The sequence below is a fragment of the Telmatherina bonti genome (genome assembly GCF_933228915.1).
Source record: "Telmatherina bonti genome assembly, chromosome: 17".
NCBI lineage: Eukaryota > Metazoa > Chordata > Actinopteri > Atheriniformes > Telmatherinidae > Telmatherina > Telmatherina bonti.
Genome location: NC_136615.1, coordinates 7,519,124 through 7,537,477, shown reverse-complemented (window position 1 = coordinate 7,537,477; position 18,354 = coordinate 7,519,124). Strand labels below are relative to the sequence as shown.

At 44.7% G+C, this 18,354-nt stretch overlaps 1 protein-coding gene across 1 annotated transcript; it reads right to left on the bottom strand.

Annotated features, from left to right (window-relative positions):
• Window positions 1-236: 236 nt before the first annotated feature.
• On the bottom strand, window positions 237-17,491 carry brap (BRCA1 associated protein). The gene is made up of 13 exons (XM_079256510.1): window positions 17,141-17,491; window positions 16,801-16,962; window positions 16,531-16,729; window positions 14,806-14,995; window positions 13,719-13,832; window positions 12,810-12,958; window positions 11,358-11,433; window positions 11,135-11,273; window positions 10,332-10,441; window positions 10,172-10,261; window positions 9,994-10,097; window positions 8,273-8,412; window positions 237-1,508 (listed from the first exon to the last, which is right to left on the bottom strand). Exons 1-13 carry the CDS (start codon window positions 17,217-17,219, stop codon window positions 1,279-1,281), a joined length of 1,782 nt encoding a protein of 593 aa, XP_079112636.1. The 5' UTR covers window positions 17,220-17,491; the 3' UTR covers window positions 237-1,278.
• Between the last annotated feature and the right edge of the window lie 863 nt (window positions 17,492-18,354).

Here is an 18,354-nt window from a genome sequence, read left to right as displayed (position 1 = left end):
GTGAAAACATCTGGACTGCATGTTGTGACGCTCGCAGACCCTTCTAGAAGCCCAGACGCTGATGATGCAACATCTGGGTAGAAGAAACTTCTCGTGTTTCCATCCACAGAGCTGGTGGCGCTGCGTTGGCTTTAATCGGGTTTTCCTCGAAGTTGAGAAGAGATGCTGAGAAATAAATTATTTCACGTCCTCTCTGAGGTGGATGTTTTTATTGAAAATATCACTGCACTGCTGTTTTCACACAATTCTCAACTTTTAATGCGTAAAGTCTCGTCGCTGCTGCGCGGCTGCATCCTGTAATGAAGCACCGCACAGCTCTTCATGTTAACTACATTTTAACATCCATAATTAACAAATGATAGTTTATAATCTTATTGATTAAATAAAAGTTTGGATGGTTTTCCAGAGTCTGATGTGATAAAATATAAAGTAAAACATTCCAGTTACGGGAACCTTCACAACAAGGAAAAGCAGCAGAAATTCACAAGCGAGAAGCTTTCAAACAAAACTATCTGCGCTGGAGAAACAAACGTTTTAATTCCTTTCCTGAAACTGAAACTTTCCTGATACAAGTTTTACTGGAATGAGAGCAGATTATCTGAAAAGTCCCTCCTGCTTTGGTTTTTATCACAAGGAAGAAGGAAAAATGCAAACAATTCCTTTAAACTATAAATGACTGAGTAAAACCGACGTGGAAGCTTCCTGGTCGGCTGATCCATCTCATGTCTGGATGTGTGAATCTCCTCCTAGTTTATCTAAAACTGAAACCTGAAGGTTCAACTAAACTAGGAGTGAGATTATTTCATTTAGTCGGGATTTAAGTGGAATCTGAGCGAGTTTATTTGACATTATTCTCATAATAAGGTTGGGAAACGTACTGGAGTGCACAGCAGGAGGAAACAGGCTGTATGGAAACATGGGAGACGAGTCGGAGTTGAAGCGTTTTACGGCTCCATGTTTCCAGTTGGGATGAGCTGCTGGGAATCGCTGGCGGAGACTTCTGTCCCTCGCAGCGAAACCTCGCCGCTGAGAGACGTTCCATCTGATCCGTCAGCCAGCGTGACCGACGATAAGAACATGGATCTGATAAGAACTGGTATCAAACTAGGATCAAATAAATACCATTTCTGGCCACCTTTTATCTCTGCAAACATATTTACACTCTCTCTCCACTTAAAGCTGGAAATGTCGGCACATTCTGTGGTTTTTAAGTCGGATCCTCTGGGAACGTCCTGAGGAGCCACAATGACAGGAACAAGACCACCAGCGCCCGTCCTCCTACTTCCTCTTCCTGCCGCGGCCTCGCCGGCCCCGACCCGAGGACGGTCCGGCTCCGGCCGGGCCCAGGCCGTCGTCCGACGGGCTGGCCGGGATGTTGATGTGTCCCTCCTGGATTTCACTGCGAGCCTCCGAAGACAGCTGCTCGATCTTCTGCTGCGTCTCCAGATAAAACATGACGTCTCTCAGCTGCTCCTGCAGCTCCGTGATGATCACGTCCTTCCGCTCGCCTGCAGAGGAGACACCACACCACATCTGAAGCAGTTTTCCATGCCTGTGTAACCACCCGGCTGGATCACTGCAACGCACTTTATTTTGAGTCAGTCGTTTTTATCTCGCCTGCAGCTGCTGCAAAATGCAGCTTTTAACTGGCACAAGCAAACATCTGCACATCACCCTGGTTTTATCATCTCTTCACCGGCTGACCTGCACTTTAGGATCCATTTTAAGCTACTTTTATTCTTTTTTAAATGTCTGATTGGTGCTGCCCCGCGGTACCTCTCCGGTCAGCTGACCGACTACTTCTGTCCAGACCGAGGACGAAACGGAGGCTCAGAGCGGACCGGGACTTCGGCAGCACCTAAACTGTGGAACGAGCTTCCTTTACACGTTAGACCTCCTCTGTATCTGCTTATAAATCTGTACGGAAGACCCGTTTGTTTAAGCTGCTTTTTCTGCACAAGCTGACTTTTTACGTCTGATTTTATTTTGATTGTTTTCATTTGATTGCTTTTATTTTTCTGATTGTTTTTAGGTGTCTGAAAAGTTGTCCTAATGTACGTTATTTATTCTTTCTTTTTAACCCCCACAATGTGGCACTTTGGTCAACATTGCTGTTTTTAAAGTGTGTTATAAATAAAGTTGTATTGTATTGTATGACAACGGCGTTTAGCGTGGGATGTAGGTCTGGACTCTGGACCACGTCGACATGGGACTCTGCTGCTGACAGCAGGAGCTCCGACTCTCAGCAGAGCTCTACGTGTTCGCTTCAGCTTCGTGCTGCTACAGGATGGTTTGTCAGAATATTTAACAGAACTTTATGGAACATTTTTATATTTAGATTCTTCTTTATTTTCTTTTTAGATAATTTCCCTGATTTCTCTGGTTAATTTTAGGAGAAAGGTTTAAACCCTGAAAAGGTCTCCTGTAGGAGGAGGAGAGACCTTCTGCTGAGAAAGGGAGGATTTACTGACGTAGAAGACGTAGGACGGTGTTTTCTGGGCTTTTTAATTCATGTTTTAATAAAAGATAAGGCAGCAGCGGTAAAACTCTGAGCAGCTCAGTGGAGCAGTGATAATAAACTACAATAAATCTGAGCACCTGACAGATAAAAACACCTGCAGATGTGTTTAACGAACAGATAATGAAGCTCATTTCCATCTTTTTCTCCCTTTTGCTGTTTTTTTTAAAAATTATCTTAACAGGTTAAAATAATTGTGTTTGTCTTTCTGTTTGAAACAAAGCCGATTGGATGAGAAGGACACACCAAACGTCCTGGAGGAAGGGATGCACCGATACGATACCAGCATCGGTATCGGCTCAGTACCAAGCGTGTGTACTTACACTTGGTATTAATATAAGTGTACCGATACCACACTAGTCCAGTCAGCCAGATGTGTTTGATGCTTCGGACGTGTTTTAAAAGAAATAAAAGCCTTAAATGTTAAAATGTGACATTTTTTGTTTCACTAAAACAGTGATCCTCTCTGTTAATTCAACAAGAGCCGAACTCAACATACTAAAAAACGTTCCCACGCTACGTATCCTGCTACGTTGCCAGATCAGCAACATTCAGCTTTTTAGCACCCCCTAGTGGATGAAGTGACGCAACAACCGTGGCAACGTAGAAGAAGTGTGGAAGTACGAGGACGGCGGCGTACGACAACCGTTTACAGACGTACAGGAGCAGAAATGGACATTCACGATGCGTTCACATCAAGTTTTGGATTGAAGTCCTGGTCCAACAGTTCACTCTGAACGGGAAATCGTGAATTAAAAAACAAACACGAATTTGGATCGAAGAAGTGAACTCTGCGGTTTTGGTCCATGTCCAAGTGAACCAAACACAGGAAGTGGAATAAAAAGCAAAGGGGACTGTTGACCCAAAGCAGGGCCTTGCAGGTAAACACAACCAGATTCTACGACCAGACTGGACGACGGGCGGCTCCGACCGGGAGAAACGTCTCGCAGTCCGATGTGGAAGAAAAAACGGGTCCTGAGATCTGACCCAAGACCACCAGGATCTGATGCAGCTCCGGGTTTTACTCTGATGGAAACATGAGTCGTCCTGCATTAACCAAAATTTTTTCTTCGTTGGTTGTCTTGTCTTCTCCTTCAGATCATGTTGCTGCGCCTCCTCTGGTTGGAGGGGAACGTGGTGATTAAAAGGTCCGATTGGTTTCAGTCCAGCGTGACCGGCGACTCGGTCCAGGAGAATTCTGATTAAACCACCACTGAGGGCTTTTAGACGACCATCTTAGTGGTAGGAAACACTTTTCTGTGTTGAGGTGCATCAGCACTTCGCTTGGTGCCGCGACGAGCCTCCAGATGGTCTGGGTTTGTTACGAATCAGGAAGGACGGACTTCTGAACCATCTAAAGATCAGAAACAGGGGATTTCCAAGCTTTACGAACGTTACTGTCAACCTAATGTCCACATGGAAAAACTAACAGGAGCTTATTTATACAAGAGCTGATAATGTCTGAGTCACCAAAGTGAGTCAGAAATGCGGGAGAGTAACCAAAACATCCCCTCATAAAGCCATAAAAACCCAAATGTTAACACACACCCACAGAACAGAGAAATATTCCTGCATGGCGCCTCTTTAAGCTGTGAATCTGAACCCGGAGACTTCTGTTTGGACAATGCTCAGCCTCAAAGCGAGCAGCTGGAGGTAAAATACAGGTATGTCGACCTAAAGTTTCCAGTCAGACCTTTAACCTGACATTTCTGCTGCCCTGAGGCCATGAAAGGCTTCCTGCAGGGAAAGCCGCGTTGCTGTTTGTCTTGTTTAAAGGAAAATGACTCAAACAGGCCGAGGACGCTTCGACACATAAATATGAAGGAGTAAACTCGGCTGCAGGCTCTGTTATGGTTTGCAAATATTACAGAGTAAAGAGGAAGTTCAGTCTGACTACAGCGCCAGGCTGAAACAACCTTTTATCATCACCAGATTTCCATATTCTGAATCATTCATTCATTCTGCAGAGCTTCGTTGCATCACCCCTCCTGTTCCTCTGGATTCTTCAGTCCAAGTAAACTGGTTTAGGATGAACCTCTGACACACAGGTGAACTGGTAAATAAGTAGCTGGTCCGGTTACTTTTAGTCTTCATGTGGATCAAACCAGTTAAATCTGCATCTTCTTCATCATTTAGATGAAGATATTAAGAGGTAACACTTCATCACATTCCAGCAGATGTTGCGAAATCACTGCAGACCTTAACGAGCAAATCTGATTTTTAAAAACGAAATCCTGTTTTCAGGTGTTTGTTCACATCATTTCAATGCAGCCTTGCAGCGTGAAGGTCCAGAAGTGACGTGCATGTGCAGAGGACAGCATGACGTCATGTTACTGGATGCTTCATGCGTTTCTGTATCACTTGGAAGTACTGGCAGGGTCGCCGCTAGTCGACAACGTCTGATTCACTCCTGTGGCATCAACGTCACAGATCGGGTTGGATTTAATAAAGATAATTAAAATCAAACATTAAAAATCGATTGTGCCGTTCACAGATATCAGCATCGATATTGTCTCAATACCAAGCGTGTGTACTCGTACTTGGTATTAATAAAGTGTACCGATACCACACTAGTCCAGTCAGCCAGATGTGTTTGATGCTTCGGACGTGTTTTAAAAGAAATAAAAACCTTGAATGTTAAAATGTGACTTTTTTGTTTCACTAAAACAGTGATCCTCTCTGTTAATTCAACAAGAGCCGAACTCAACATACTAAGACGAGGAGAGCCGCCATTCCCCCCAAAAGAAACGTTCCCATGCTACATATCCTGCTACGTTGCCAGATCAGCAACATTCAGCTTCTTAGCAAGGAATGGTTATCCTAAATATTACACGGAGTAATGGCGTTCTTATGCAACAGTATGTGGTGAAAATACAATAATGCCTCCAGAATGTGGGCGTTTCTTTTTCATTATATATACGGAGCTACCGACGGAGCAGCTCTTTGGTGGAGTTCGCTGCAGCTGAAATCAGCCAGAACTGGCAACTCTGACAGGGTCAGTTAGGGCCGTTAGGACAGCAGAGTTTCTGCAAGCAGCCTGCAGCTCTTGTTTGTGGAGAGAACTGCAGCGTTGAGGATCATTATGACTTGTTTAGATGCATTTTCAGACAGCCAGAGGCTGCTTCACGAGCCGCAAGTCAAGAGTCAGAGAGCCGCATGCGACGAGGAACACGGCACTAAAAGATGGATCTTTGTTCCAAAACCGCACATTTATAGTTGTATTTAGGTAAAATGTGACAAATCAGAATAAAACCTGTTGAAATTGTTAGATCTGTAATGTTATTATATTTATATTGGTGAGGAAACTTCAGAAAGGATGGTAAATATTCACATTTCAGATATCGGATCGGAACTCCCAAAAAGTGGATCGGTGCGTCCCTAGTTTCATTACAGGAACCTTTTTCACCTGTTGTTCAGTTCTTGGAGCAGAAGCCCTGGACATGTGGAGGAAAGTTTCATCTCTCCACGTCGCTTTCGAGTGGGATTCAGCCCGTTGTCATGGAGCTCAGCTATCCGTACGAAGAAAACGTAGAAATACCAGCGGAAAACGTGGAGCTGTACGGCGAAATTAAACCAGAGAAGAAGAAGAACACCGAGGAGACGACGCAGACTGCTGCTCAGGTTGTGGAGACCTTTATATGGTGTGGAAGTTTGATTCCGACATAGTTAAAGTAGTTTATACTGTGTTTAGAAGGTATTTATTCTTTCTGTCCTGCTTTCATTCCAGACCTCAGTCCTTTTTCTTTCTGGAGCTCCGCTGGGCTCTCCTCTCAGCAGTCCTGCAGCTTTATCATTAAATCACTGGATCACGTACGTTCAGACACCAAAACGATAAAAAAACAGTAAATTTCAAACATGACCTCATCACTTTGTGGTTTCTGAAAGTTTATCAGATCAGATTAGTGATGAATCATTTATCTAAATTGAACTCTGATAATAAAACGCTGATAAATGTTTCCTCATCAGGTCAAACAGCTCATCTTCACCAAGACGTCGCTACGTCAGCTTTTACTCACGATGGAAACTCATTTCCTGCATTTCTGTTCGGTTTCCACGAAATAAAAGCAATAATTCCAACATTTAGACCATGTACAGTTGAGATCTGCAGGCGTTAAACGGCGTTTCAGACATGAACTGTAATTCAGGTAAAATCTTGTCCTGAGAGACGAGATTTAGAGGAAGGTGGAGATACGAACCCTTCAGGTATCTCAGAGCCGACTTTACTGGGAACAAACTGGAAACACGTTTAGAGACGCAGCGGCAGCATTTCACAGCTTCTTGTCTCGGAAATGATGGTGGCTCAGGTGGTAGAGCGGCTCCTCCACCGGCTGGAAGGTTGGCAGTTCTAATCCCGCTCCCCGAGTCAATATTATCATCATCATCATCTTCTTCTTTATTTTCTTTTTATATTATTATTATTAATTATTTATGATTTATAATTGATTATTTATTGATATTATTCATTATAATCGTTATTATTATTATTTTTATTACTATTATTTTATTTTCATGATTATTGTTATTTTCATTATTACATTATCTTATTATTTTAATCATTATTTTCATTTTTATTATTATTTTTGTTATAATTTTCATTATTATTATTATTATTAAATATGCAGTTTTTTAAGTGTTTGGATCAATCTATAGGAAACAAATACTCAGCCCTTCCTGTGACACAATGTCTAATGATGATGAGCAGAGGTGGAATCAACAGAGGATGCTGGTTTCCAGTTTACTGACTCAGCTGAAGCAGAAACTCCCTGCCGACCTCGGCAGCTCCATCTGCAGCACTACAGAAGCAGAAAATGACTGAGCCGTCTGCTTAAGAAACCTGAATTTAAATAAATTCAGGGCATTTAAGCAGCTTGTAAAGATTCTTCATTGGAAGAAATTAGTTTTATTTGTTCTGCTTCTGAAACAGCAGCTGTTCTTCCTCCAGTCCACGTTTAGAGCAACACGACATGAATTTACTTTTACACAAATCAGTTTACAGAAACACAGAACTGCTGCGATTAAAAATATCTGAGCTGTTTTCTGAAACATTCATCTCAGCTCGCGTCAACACAGATGCCTTTTTAGCTTCCAACAGCCACAGACGTGTCGTCCTCTGCTCTGGGAGGAAACTTTACTGGTTTCACCGCCTGTGAGACGGAGATGATGACAGGATGCAGAAAGCAGACGGATATCATCGACACGGTAGCTTTGAGGCGAAGTTTACATCAACACCGTAACAGCTGATGGAATAAATGCAAAGTGAACACACCATCTTGACTTAAAATGTTGTTAAAATGTTGACGATGCCAAGACAAAAAGAGACGATTAAATCTGTTCAGCTTTCATTAAGATTAAAAATGATGCAACAAACTAACGATTGAGACAAAGCTCTTCTTTCACCTGCATCCCTAAACCATCTCCTGAACCACCAGGAGGTAAAAAAACCACCGTCATTCACACCAACAGTCTGCTGGACTGGGTTCTGCAACGTTCTGCCAGACGGAGTGCTTTCACACTGCACCAAAATGAACCGGGCCTTTTCAACGGTGCATCTCTTCCCTGCTCCACTAAACAACCTGGGATTGCTCATCCTGCATGCTGTGACGCTGAACCTAAATGCAGTCATTTCACTCGTCCTGCTGCCTGACAAAAACTATAATCTCCCTTGGAGACGTTCTGGTTGACGCCCCGACAGCGGAAACACTCCAGCCTACTTTCTGAAGCAGGAGGTCGTGGCATGACCAGAAAACCACTCACCGCTCTCCTTTCCTCGTCGCTCCTCCTCCGCCAGCTGGGCCTGCAGCTGCGTCTGATTGGCTCTCAGACAGCGGTTCATCTCCTGCTCCTCCTTCAGCTCCTGGCTCAGCTTCGCCACGCGACCGCTCAGCTGAGTGCACCTGAACGGCGTAAAGACATCCCAACTTTCATTACACTCACAACAAACATTCTGGTTTGTGAGATGCAGGGAAACCATGCGCACACGCAGCTGTCACACACCCGACTCGTGTCATGTTTAGACTCGCAACACGACCAACTGGAACACATTTACTGTGAATTCTCTCCCAACTTGTTCAGTTTCCAGACAAAAGCTGCACTGAATTCTGGGAAATGGGCGTCGCCTTGCAGCGTGTGTTTGACACCAACTTACTTCTCCATTCCTCTTCCAATATAAGCTGCTTTCCAGCAAAATTACCCAGTAAGTCTCTTCTAAACAGCCACAGAAACACCAACAGGAACGATCCGATACCAGTATCAGGTATCAATCTGATGTACATGGTACTGATGTAAGCGTTCAGACACCAACTGGAGTTGTCAAACTAAAGCAAAGACGTGAATCTGTGGAATTAATGGTTGTTTTTCTTAACATATTAACACATAAAGGAAACAAACAGAGTTCTGGTGCACGATGGCGTAGAGACGGACCAGACTCAACTTTTATTCTGGATTAAAGAGGAATTAAAACTCCTATGTAAACGTAGCAAATTAGTCTTTTTTTAATTCTTGTCTGGTTTAATGATTTAAGCCAGTAAGATTCGGGTTCATGGCTCCTCTGAAAACCACTAAAGCAGGTGAAAAGTCAGTAGAGACGACAGATCAGCCGGCTCTCCAGCCCAACACCACCTCGACAGCCTGTCGTCTCTGGAATAAACCGCTGACACGGTTCAGCGACGGCTGGAGGAGGTGGAAACATTACTCAGCTTCCAGCTGATAGATGGAGCTAATGGCTAGGCTAGCTGATGGCATCATCCACGACCTGGGAAGTTGTTTTTGCAACTTCTGCAGAAGTTTTGGCCCGACCAGAGGAAGGAACTCAGAAAAGCCTCTCACCATGAGCAACTCCAGAGTGGAAGAAAGTCCAGCCCCTCTCGAGGGTTCTGGTTCCAGAGCCCAAGCCATGCGTCGAGGTGAGTCCAATTATATCTAGCCGGAACCGCTCAACCTCGCGCACAAGCTCAGGCTCCTTCCCAACCAGAGAGGTGACATTCCACGTCCCTAGAGCCAGCTTCTGCAGCCGGGGATCGGACCGCCAGGGTCCCCGCCCCCTGCTGCCGCCCAGCTCACATTGCACCCGACCCCTACGGCTCCTCCCGCAGATGGTGAGCCCACGGGAGGATAAGAATACTGGTATGAAAAAAGAATACCGTTAAATACCGTTTAACCGATCTGACTTTGAATAAAACAGTGATCTGAAAACGTCGCCGTATCGCTCAGCCCGATGCTGAGGATGGATCTGATGAAGCTCCCACCTCTCCCCCGGCTACAAACACCAAGCAGTCCTATAAACTCTACGGTGTTTCGTCACAGCAGCAAAACGAATAAATACGACTTCTTCTTTACTAACGAAGATTCGGAGAGCTTGGCATTAGGACGACGCGTTTCACAACGTCATGGGACGATACTAAACCTCCGCTACCGGACTGGGAGAGGAGAAAGCCGACAGGTTCATCCTGATACCAACAACAGGAAGAAAAACATACTTTTTCTCAATGCTCTGCTTGTCTTTGCTCATGTCTCCCAGTCGCTGCTCCAGGTTATCACAGCGCTCCAGCGTCTCCTTAAACTTCGCCTTCATGTTGTTGATCTGAAGGAGAAAATGTCAGAAGGATGACGAGCAATTCATAGAGCAGAAGACGTGAAAGCAAAGCAGCGCTCTACCTCCTCCGCCGTCTCCTTCTCCAGATGAACGATCTTATTTTCCCAGTAAACCCTCTGAGACTCCAGCTGACTGGTCAGCAGGTACGAGTACTGCAGGCAGGAAGCGCTCGTCAACATCTGTGTCTTTTTCCCAAACGAAGCAGCGAGACGAAGCGCTTACCTCCAACTGAAGCGCATCGATCTTCTCCGCTTGGCAGGTGTCGCCTTCGCATTCAAACTGCACCATCTTCCCGTCCGTCTTGCTGGCCACAAGCCGGTGCACGTAGTTATCTACGTCCCACGGGACGGAGCAGACAGAGAAATGCTGATGTGCATCCCGCCGGATGTTCACAAAGACAAAACATCACAAGTTTTTTCTTCCAGCTCCTCAAACTTCCAGGTTGCTTCAACACAAGCAGAGTTTCTTCTGGCTGAACACGTCTGGACAACCTGCTGCGAAATTCAGGATTTTTCTGATAGAAGCAACTTTCTCCTCTGAGCTGCCACTTCCTTCTAACCTCTGAACTGTTCTTCAGGCCTTTCAGGGTTTTTAGTTTGATGTTTTCTGCTGTTTTTCACTAAATGTCAGTCCACCTGAATGTTTTCAAAGCGCCGGAAAGCCAACAAGGCTCCGACCTGCAGGGAGGAACCCGTGTTGTGTCGACACATCTTAGCAAACAACTAGTTTTAAACTGGATCTTTAAGCTTTCTGTCACCAGCAGCTGTCATAGACGCGTCGTTTGTTCCCATTTCTTTACAAAAACAATAAAGATCGGACAGTTTGTGAGGCAGTAAACAGGATTTATATCTCTGCATGGTGGTAGAAACCGTGGAGGACAAATGAACACAACGCATTCCCTCTAATGTTCCCCAAACCAAACACAAATTTCAGCCCCTAAAATTAACTTTACATCAAACCAAACCGGCGTCTTGTTGACATAAAGTCCCCATAAGTCGCTGTTCCTGCTGAAACGTCGCCAGTACCTCCAGCGTAATCCCAGACGCGGTGGTTTGTGAGCTGCATGGCGTAGGTGTGCTGCGTTTCCTCAAAGTGCTTGTAGGCGTGCCGGCTGACGTAGCGCCCGCAGCCGATGTGTCCGCAGATCAAACAAATCCACAGGTTCTGCAGCAAGCAGCGACATCAGGGGAAAACGCGGGGTTAAATGATGAAAAACTAACAGCAAATAGACGACGTGGTGATATTTACCTCCTGAACTCCACACTCAAAGCACTTGTTCTCTTCCACTGGTTCTGGTGTCTGACAGTACCGACACACGGGACACCTGGAACACACAACGCAGTCGGCCGTGAGCATGAAACGGCTCAGCAACAGACAGAAAGAACACAAGCAGACATGTGACATGAAGCCTGGAACAATCTCCAGAGAACTGAGAGTCAGCTGATTCTGTCACCTGTCGCTTTGTTCACATCTGACCTCTTCATGAGAACAGCCTGTACAGCAAGCAGCGCCGCTAACAGGTAGCAAGGCGACGGGAAGCAACCTTAAAGTGAAGCCGATGTTGAAGTGGCAAAACATGCAGTTCCCCCTTCATCCACTAGGGGCTCCAAACAGTGAATCCCCATACACTCCCATGTTAAAAAGACCAACTTCACAGCAGGAATAAACATGTTTACAGCAGAAGTAAACATGTTTACAGCAGAAGTAAACATGTTTACAGTAGAAGTAAACATGTTTACAGCCTGGTTAATAAACATTTTAGGTTTAATAGGTCAGGTTTACCTTCATGACAACTGTGGGGGGAGTGAATTGTTCTAACTCGCCCATTTAAAAGTAATTTAATCTCGAAGTTCGGCATATTTAGGGGCGTGTCCTTTTGATTGACAGGTACCCGATCTCCTGCTTCAAGTCAGAAGAACGTAGAACAACCGCGGTTTTTAGCCGGTTAACAACATGACTTAGCTTTAGCCCGCTTACCTCCGTTAGCTGGTTAGCTCCTGTTATCTCCGTGTTAGCTCAGAGTTTGCTGGATGTCAATCAACCCCCACGCTCACACCCCCCTCTTAGCCCCCCCATCTGGAAGAGACGACACGCATGACGCTGCCAACACGGCGATGGTAGAAACCGCCCACCGAGCTTCAATTCAGCTCCGCCCATCGTTCATAAACCGTCTGTGGGAGAAACCGACGCCACCAGCATCAGCATCCAAAGCAAACACAGTTCAAACCCCAATCAGAAAACATGACAACATGTTAACTTCACAGCTTCTGGTCATTTCTCCACAGACTGCTACATGCAAGCATTACTGGGACTACTGGGATTACTTCACCTGTTCCCAGTAATACTTCATGTGTTCCTTGGACTACCTGCCTCAGCGAGCATCTTCTGGTTTCTACTGACAGTAATGTGGTTTTCTTTTAGGATGAGAGAACATTGAGATCTTCTGCTGTGTTCCGGGAGAATTTACAGACACGGTAACTCGTATGTAGATTCTAACACGCCTGCAGTAACCTCACATGTCTCAGTTTTCTGCAGAAGCTTAGTTTATACATGCAGGCCTTGTCGTTGTCCAAGGCTGAGATGTCCGGCAGAAACCTTGTGAAGAGGTCAAACTAAAACAGACGAGTGAATGACAGCAGCTCTAACCGATAAATGTGTGTGTGTGTGTGTGTGTGTGTGTGTGTGTGGCGCTCAACTCACGAAGCATCTTCCCACCGCTGCAGACACTGACTATGAAAGCTGTGGTTGCACAACGTGGTGAGGATGCCATTAACAGACTCGTCCATCCTCTCCAGGCACACGGTGCACTTTGGCAGCTCGGTCAGCTCCATCACCGGCAGACTGGCTCCCTGAGGAGGAGGAGGAGGAGGAGGAGGAGGAGGAGGAAGAGGAGGAAGAGGAAGCTGCATCATTTATGGTTAAAGGTTGAGGCTTTCACTCCTGAATAAATCCTGTCTGGCTTTGTTTGTTGAGGTTTGACAGGAAGGGACGATAAATCCTGCAGTTTGTTTTCTGACACTAAATCTTCACGAGTTTTTCTTCCTTTGTGTCAAACTGGGAAAAGCTTGGTAAAAAAAAAAAAAAGGAAGAAAAAAAAGAGGAAAAAGGAAAAAAGAAAAAGAGGAAACCACAGAGAAAACAGCTTTCCAGGCAGAAACACACCCTGATAAGGTTTCTGGACAGACATGAAGCTAATCGCTGACGTAAACGTGAAGCGTCAGAGGAAAATTTAAGTTCCAGATCATTCTTCTATAATCACACACACACACACACACACACACACACACACACACACACACACACACACACACACACACACACCTGTCCAGAGATGACGTGGAGCTCGTGGTCGCCTGATTTTGGCTTTAGATGACGTTTCTGACGAGAACGTTGTTTCAGGATCCTGAATCAACTGCCTCCAGACTTTTTCCTCCACATGCACCAACCAGCCGTTTGTACGTCTCCGATGTTATAAAAACCAGACACTTGTAACGCCGACCTTCCTCCCACTGCAACAGCAGCTTTACTTTTTAAAATCGAGCGAATGCGCTACAACCGGTGTGAGGAATGTCTCCTGCGGACTGAGATGCACAGCGCGGGAACATTTACCTCCCCAGACTTTATCACCTCGGCCCGCTCCACGTAGACCAGCTGGCACACTGCTTCCTCTATGGAGTTGAACTGCCGTCCGTTACAGGCCGTGTAAAAACTGTCCGCATCCGCCTAAAACAAACAAACAAACAATCTTTTAAAATAGTAGAAAATGATCCGGTATTTTAGAATTAATATTCAATTATATAAAAATATAAACACATATTCAAAAGATTCATTTCTGTCTTTATGCTCCTTTATCTATTCATCCATTTCTGTGACTTCTTCGTCTTTTTTCTCTTATTTTATCGTTTCAGTCCCAAAAGTCGGAACCTTTCAACGTCTTGGAGTAAAATAATAAAATGACTATTTGCTCCTCACTTAAAATCTGCCTTCAGCTTCTGTTTGCACGGATTTTACTTCACTCTTTACTGAGCCTGCTGCTCATTATTATTATTATTATTTATACCATTTAATATCCAGTTCCACTAGTGTTAAGGTGTAAGACCTGTACATACCATCTGGAATTATGCTAATAGCTTCTCCCAACACTGGATGTACGTTTAAAGCCCATCTGTATTTAATGCTCATCGTACCCAAATCAGAATACTGTGAGACTTTATACTACAGCTGTAACATACCTGTATACACTGCAGATAATTTATACTTTGCACTTGTTGCTTTGTTTCGTTGCATTGTACTTGTACATGTCTAATGGCAATAAAGTTGAATCTAATCTGTTTCTCTTTAAACAGCAGGATCTGCCGACGCTGCATCATCAGAAAAAGATTTTTCTTAGTTTAGAACCGAACAACAACTGGCTTAAAGCTTCATGCATGGACTGTCAAACCGCCAGTCAAGCTCCGATGTCAGACTCCGTCTTCAGTACAGGAACAAGGACGCACGTTTAATGACAAACCTGGCAAAAGCCCGAAGACAACACAGCAAAGCTTTGCTCGTTATTCACTCATCTTAGCGAGAACACATCCCTCAGTGTCAATGTAGGATGTCACCTCTTTGTAAAAATAACTCTTACTTGAAGAGTAACAAACAAACAAACTAGTTCTAATCCATAAAGATCCATGTTTCATCTCATAATGAGCACCTGGGAGCTGAATTTAATCAGAACCATGTACTGGTTCGGCGTGGAGTCACGTATGATCTTCATGTGCTCCATGACATCATTAAACGGTGCCATCAGCTTCATGAGGTCGTGGCTGGTCATGGTGGCCGGGACCGTCAGGATGCAGACCATGGCGCTGCGTCTCAAGTCTTCCGTCAGAGACGTCATTTTGCTGCAACGAGAAGAGAAAACAGCAAGGCCGTCGGATATATCGTCAGCCTTTAATCTGCATATTCTGACAGTAACCAGACTGGATGAAGACCTGTCTAATCATCTCTGATTAGAATACAAAGTAAGTCACGTTTATTCTTATCAGAGAAGATCTTTAACAGGCATTCATCCAGTCTAGTTACTGTTAGAAAGATCATCTCTAATAAGAATACGTGTGACTTACTTTGCCCCTCCCTGAGCCGTCACCTTATTGTGGTGGATAAAGTTTGTGTGTCCCGAAGATCCAAGCAGCTATGCTGTCGGGGGCTTGATGCTTTATGGTTGGGAATGAGGTAATGGAGACACAATAACTGGCTCAGGAAGGTCCTAACACTCATGTCAAACTTGAGAAGGTCAAGCTCTCACTTGCATGATCTGGAAATGTTTTCGACAAATCCTGTCAAGCCTTTGTAGAATATCAGAACTGTTGTTCATCCAAAAAGTGATGAGATACCTAACCCCCCCATCCCTGTTCCTCTGGGATCTGACGTGTGCATTTTACTTGTGTCTCTCCCTTTAATGGGGGGGATATGAAGGGATGACTGGGCTTTCAGCCATAGAAGCAGTTCAGGTTAAATTAGTTGTTTGTCACAATCTGTCAGAAAACCCCTTTATAGTCTTTCTCTAATGTTCCTGGATAAAGTGTGTCATGTATTGTTGGAGAATCAGCACCTCCAAATCTGAGACCATGGTCCTCAGCTGGAATAGGGTGGATTGTCCTCTCCGGGTCGGGAGTCAGGTCCTGCCTCAAGGAGAGGAGTTTAAATATCTCGGGGTCTTGTTCACAGGTGAGGGAAGGATGGAGCGTGAGATCGACAGACGGATCGGTGCGGCGTCTGCAGTAATGCGGACTGCGCCGGTCTGTCGTGGTGAAGAAGGAGCTGAGCCAGAAGGCGAAGCTCTCGATTTACCAGTCGATCTACGTTCCTACCCTCACCTATGGTCATGAGCTGTGGGTCGTGACCGAAAGAAGGAGATCTCATATACAGGCAGCTGAAATAAGTTTCCTCCGCAGGGTGGCCGGGCTCTCCCTTAGAGATAGGGTGAGGAGCTCGGTCATCCGGGAGGGGCTCAGAGTAGAGCCACTGCTCCTCCGCATTGAGAGGAACCAGTTGAGGTGGTTCGGGCATCTGGTCAGGATGCCTCCTGGACCTCCCTGGTGAGGTGTTCCAGGCACGTCCCTCGGGGAGGAGACCCCGGGGAAGACCCAGGACACGCTGGAGGGATTATATCTCTCGGCTGGTCTGGGAACGCCTCGGGATCCCCCCCACAGAGTTGGCAAATGTGGCTGGGGAGAGGGAAGTCTGGGCTTCTCTGCTTAGGCTGCTGCCCCCGCGACCCGACCCCGGATAAGGGGCAGAAGGAAGGAAGGACGGAAGAAAGAAACAAAGACAGATGGGCGAATGGATGGATAAAGGGAGAGAGGGATGAATGGATAGAGGGAGAGAGGGATGGATGGATGGATAGAGGGAGAAAGGGAGGGATGGATGGACTTACTTAGTCTTGTAGAGATGCATGATGCCATGTACGATCTCCACTGACGGGTTCCCGCTGAAGAATGAGATCTGGTCTGGGAGCTGCTTGGAAGGGGAGTCTGGAGCAGTTCCCGTCTCTGTGGTAACGTCCTGCGAAGCTTGCATCCCCGCCTGACTCTCTGCATCAGTCCGAGCATCCTCCAGCTGCTCCTCACTTCCTCCTATATCACAGTTTAACAACACTTTAATCACCTGTGTGGAGGTGGCTCTGAAGCCACATGTCTGAGCTTACCAGGACTGGGCTGGAAGGTCTCTATGACCATGTCCCCCATGGCTCTGCTGCCGATGTGTTGGTGCAGGACAGCAGCTCTCTCCAGGTCGGACTTTCCTCTCAGGGTGTGTTTAGCTGATCCCAGAGCTTTCTCCTGCAGCTCCTCCTCAGACATGCCTTCATCTGAAGAGCAGTTTCTGTCAGCTTTAACAAACCAACTCCCCCCTATGAATCTCCACTAAGTAGTTTAAAAGTGAATAAACACTTTAAACAGTTCATAACTAAAATATTAAGCTTGAGAAACAGAGAAAATGCTGTTAGCATTGAGCTAGCTAACAGGCTAATAAAGAGTAAAACTCACCGGCGGAGTACTGGAAACCTTGTGGAAAAGGAGACTGGTCAGCTATTTCCAGACGAATGACAACCAGCGACACACTCATGTGTTAAAGAGAAGGAGGAACTTTCACAGAAAATAAAAATAAAACAAAAACCAGACAGCTGAGCTACCTAAACTAGCTTCACAAAGCTAGCCGGTTGGTTAGCAAGCCTTTTAACTAGTTAAATAATAATAATAAAGCACGGGTTAAGACAGCAGAAGAAAAAGTCTTTTAGCTCAGTTAAAATATTAGTTGTTCCGTTACTGCCTTTCTCGGTCATAATTAAACATTTCTTTTCTTTAGAGGCTAAAACACAACTGTCTATAAGCCAGTTCTTCTTCTTCTATGGCTGATTAGCGTTGTTGCTCTGCTGCCTCCTGCTGGTCAAATGACGGTATTGCAGCGGCGCCCTGCCTGTCGTGTAAATATTCTCATTGTAGGAAAAGCCTATGTACATTTTTATTTTATATATATATATATATATATATATATATATATATATATATATATATATATATATATATATATATGATAAAAATTTAAATTACTAGTGAAGTATTAAATTAAGTACATTATCAAATTTCTGTAAATTTGATAGCATACAGGGCCGGATTAAAAGGGCACAGGCCCCTGGGCCCAGAGTGTTCCAGGGGCCCCCTTCTCCATTGCAACATTGTGAAAATTGTGAATGATACACTGTGAAACAATTTTAATATCGCTCAGCCAGCGGTACCAGTAGCAACACACTGGACACTGTGGTGTAACTATCTGTTTTATATCCAAACTGCTGGTGTTTTCCCTATGTGGGCCCCTGGGCCTGTGTCCATACGGCCCATTGGATAACCTGGCCTTGCCTATATACTTTTTTATTTTATATAATATTCTTTAAATATCATAAAAATGCAAATTACTAATGAACCATTAAATTGAGTACATTATTTTTCTGCAAATATAAGATTCGTCTTCAAGCCTCTGCTTCTTGACACAGACACATCTAAAATGTAAAAAAAAAAAAAAGAAAAAAATTTCAGGATATTATAAATCCACTGATCCAATAGTCTCATCTTGCTTTTTAACAAGCATTTGTAGGCATCTGCAGTTGCAAAACCACAGCTGGTTTTACTGGACAGAAATGATTTGTTTATAAAAAAACAAAACCATAAAAAATAAAAGAGAAATCCAACATAAAATAAAAAGC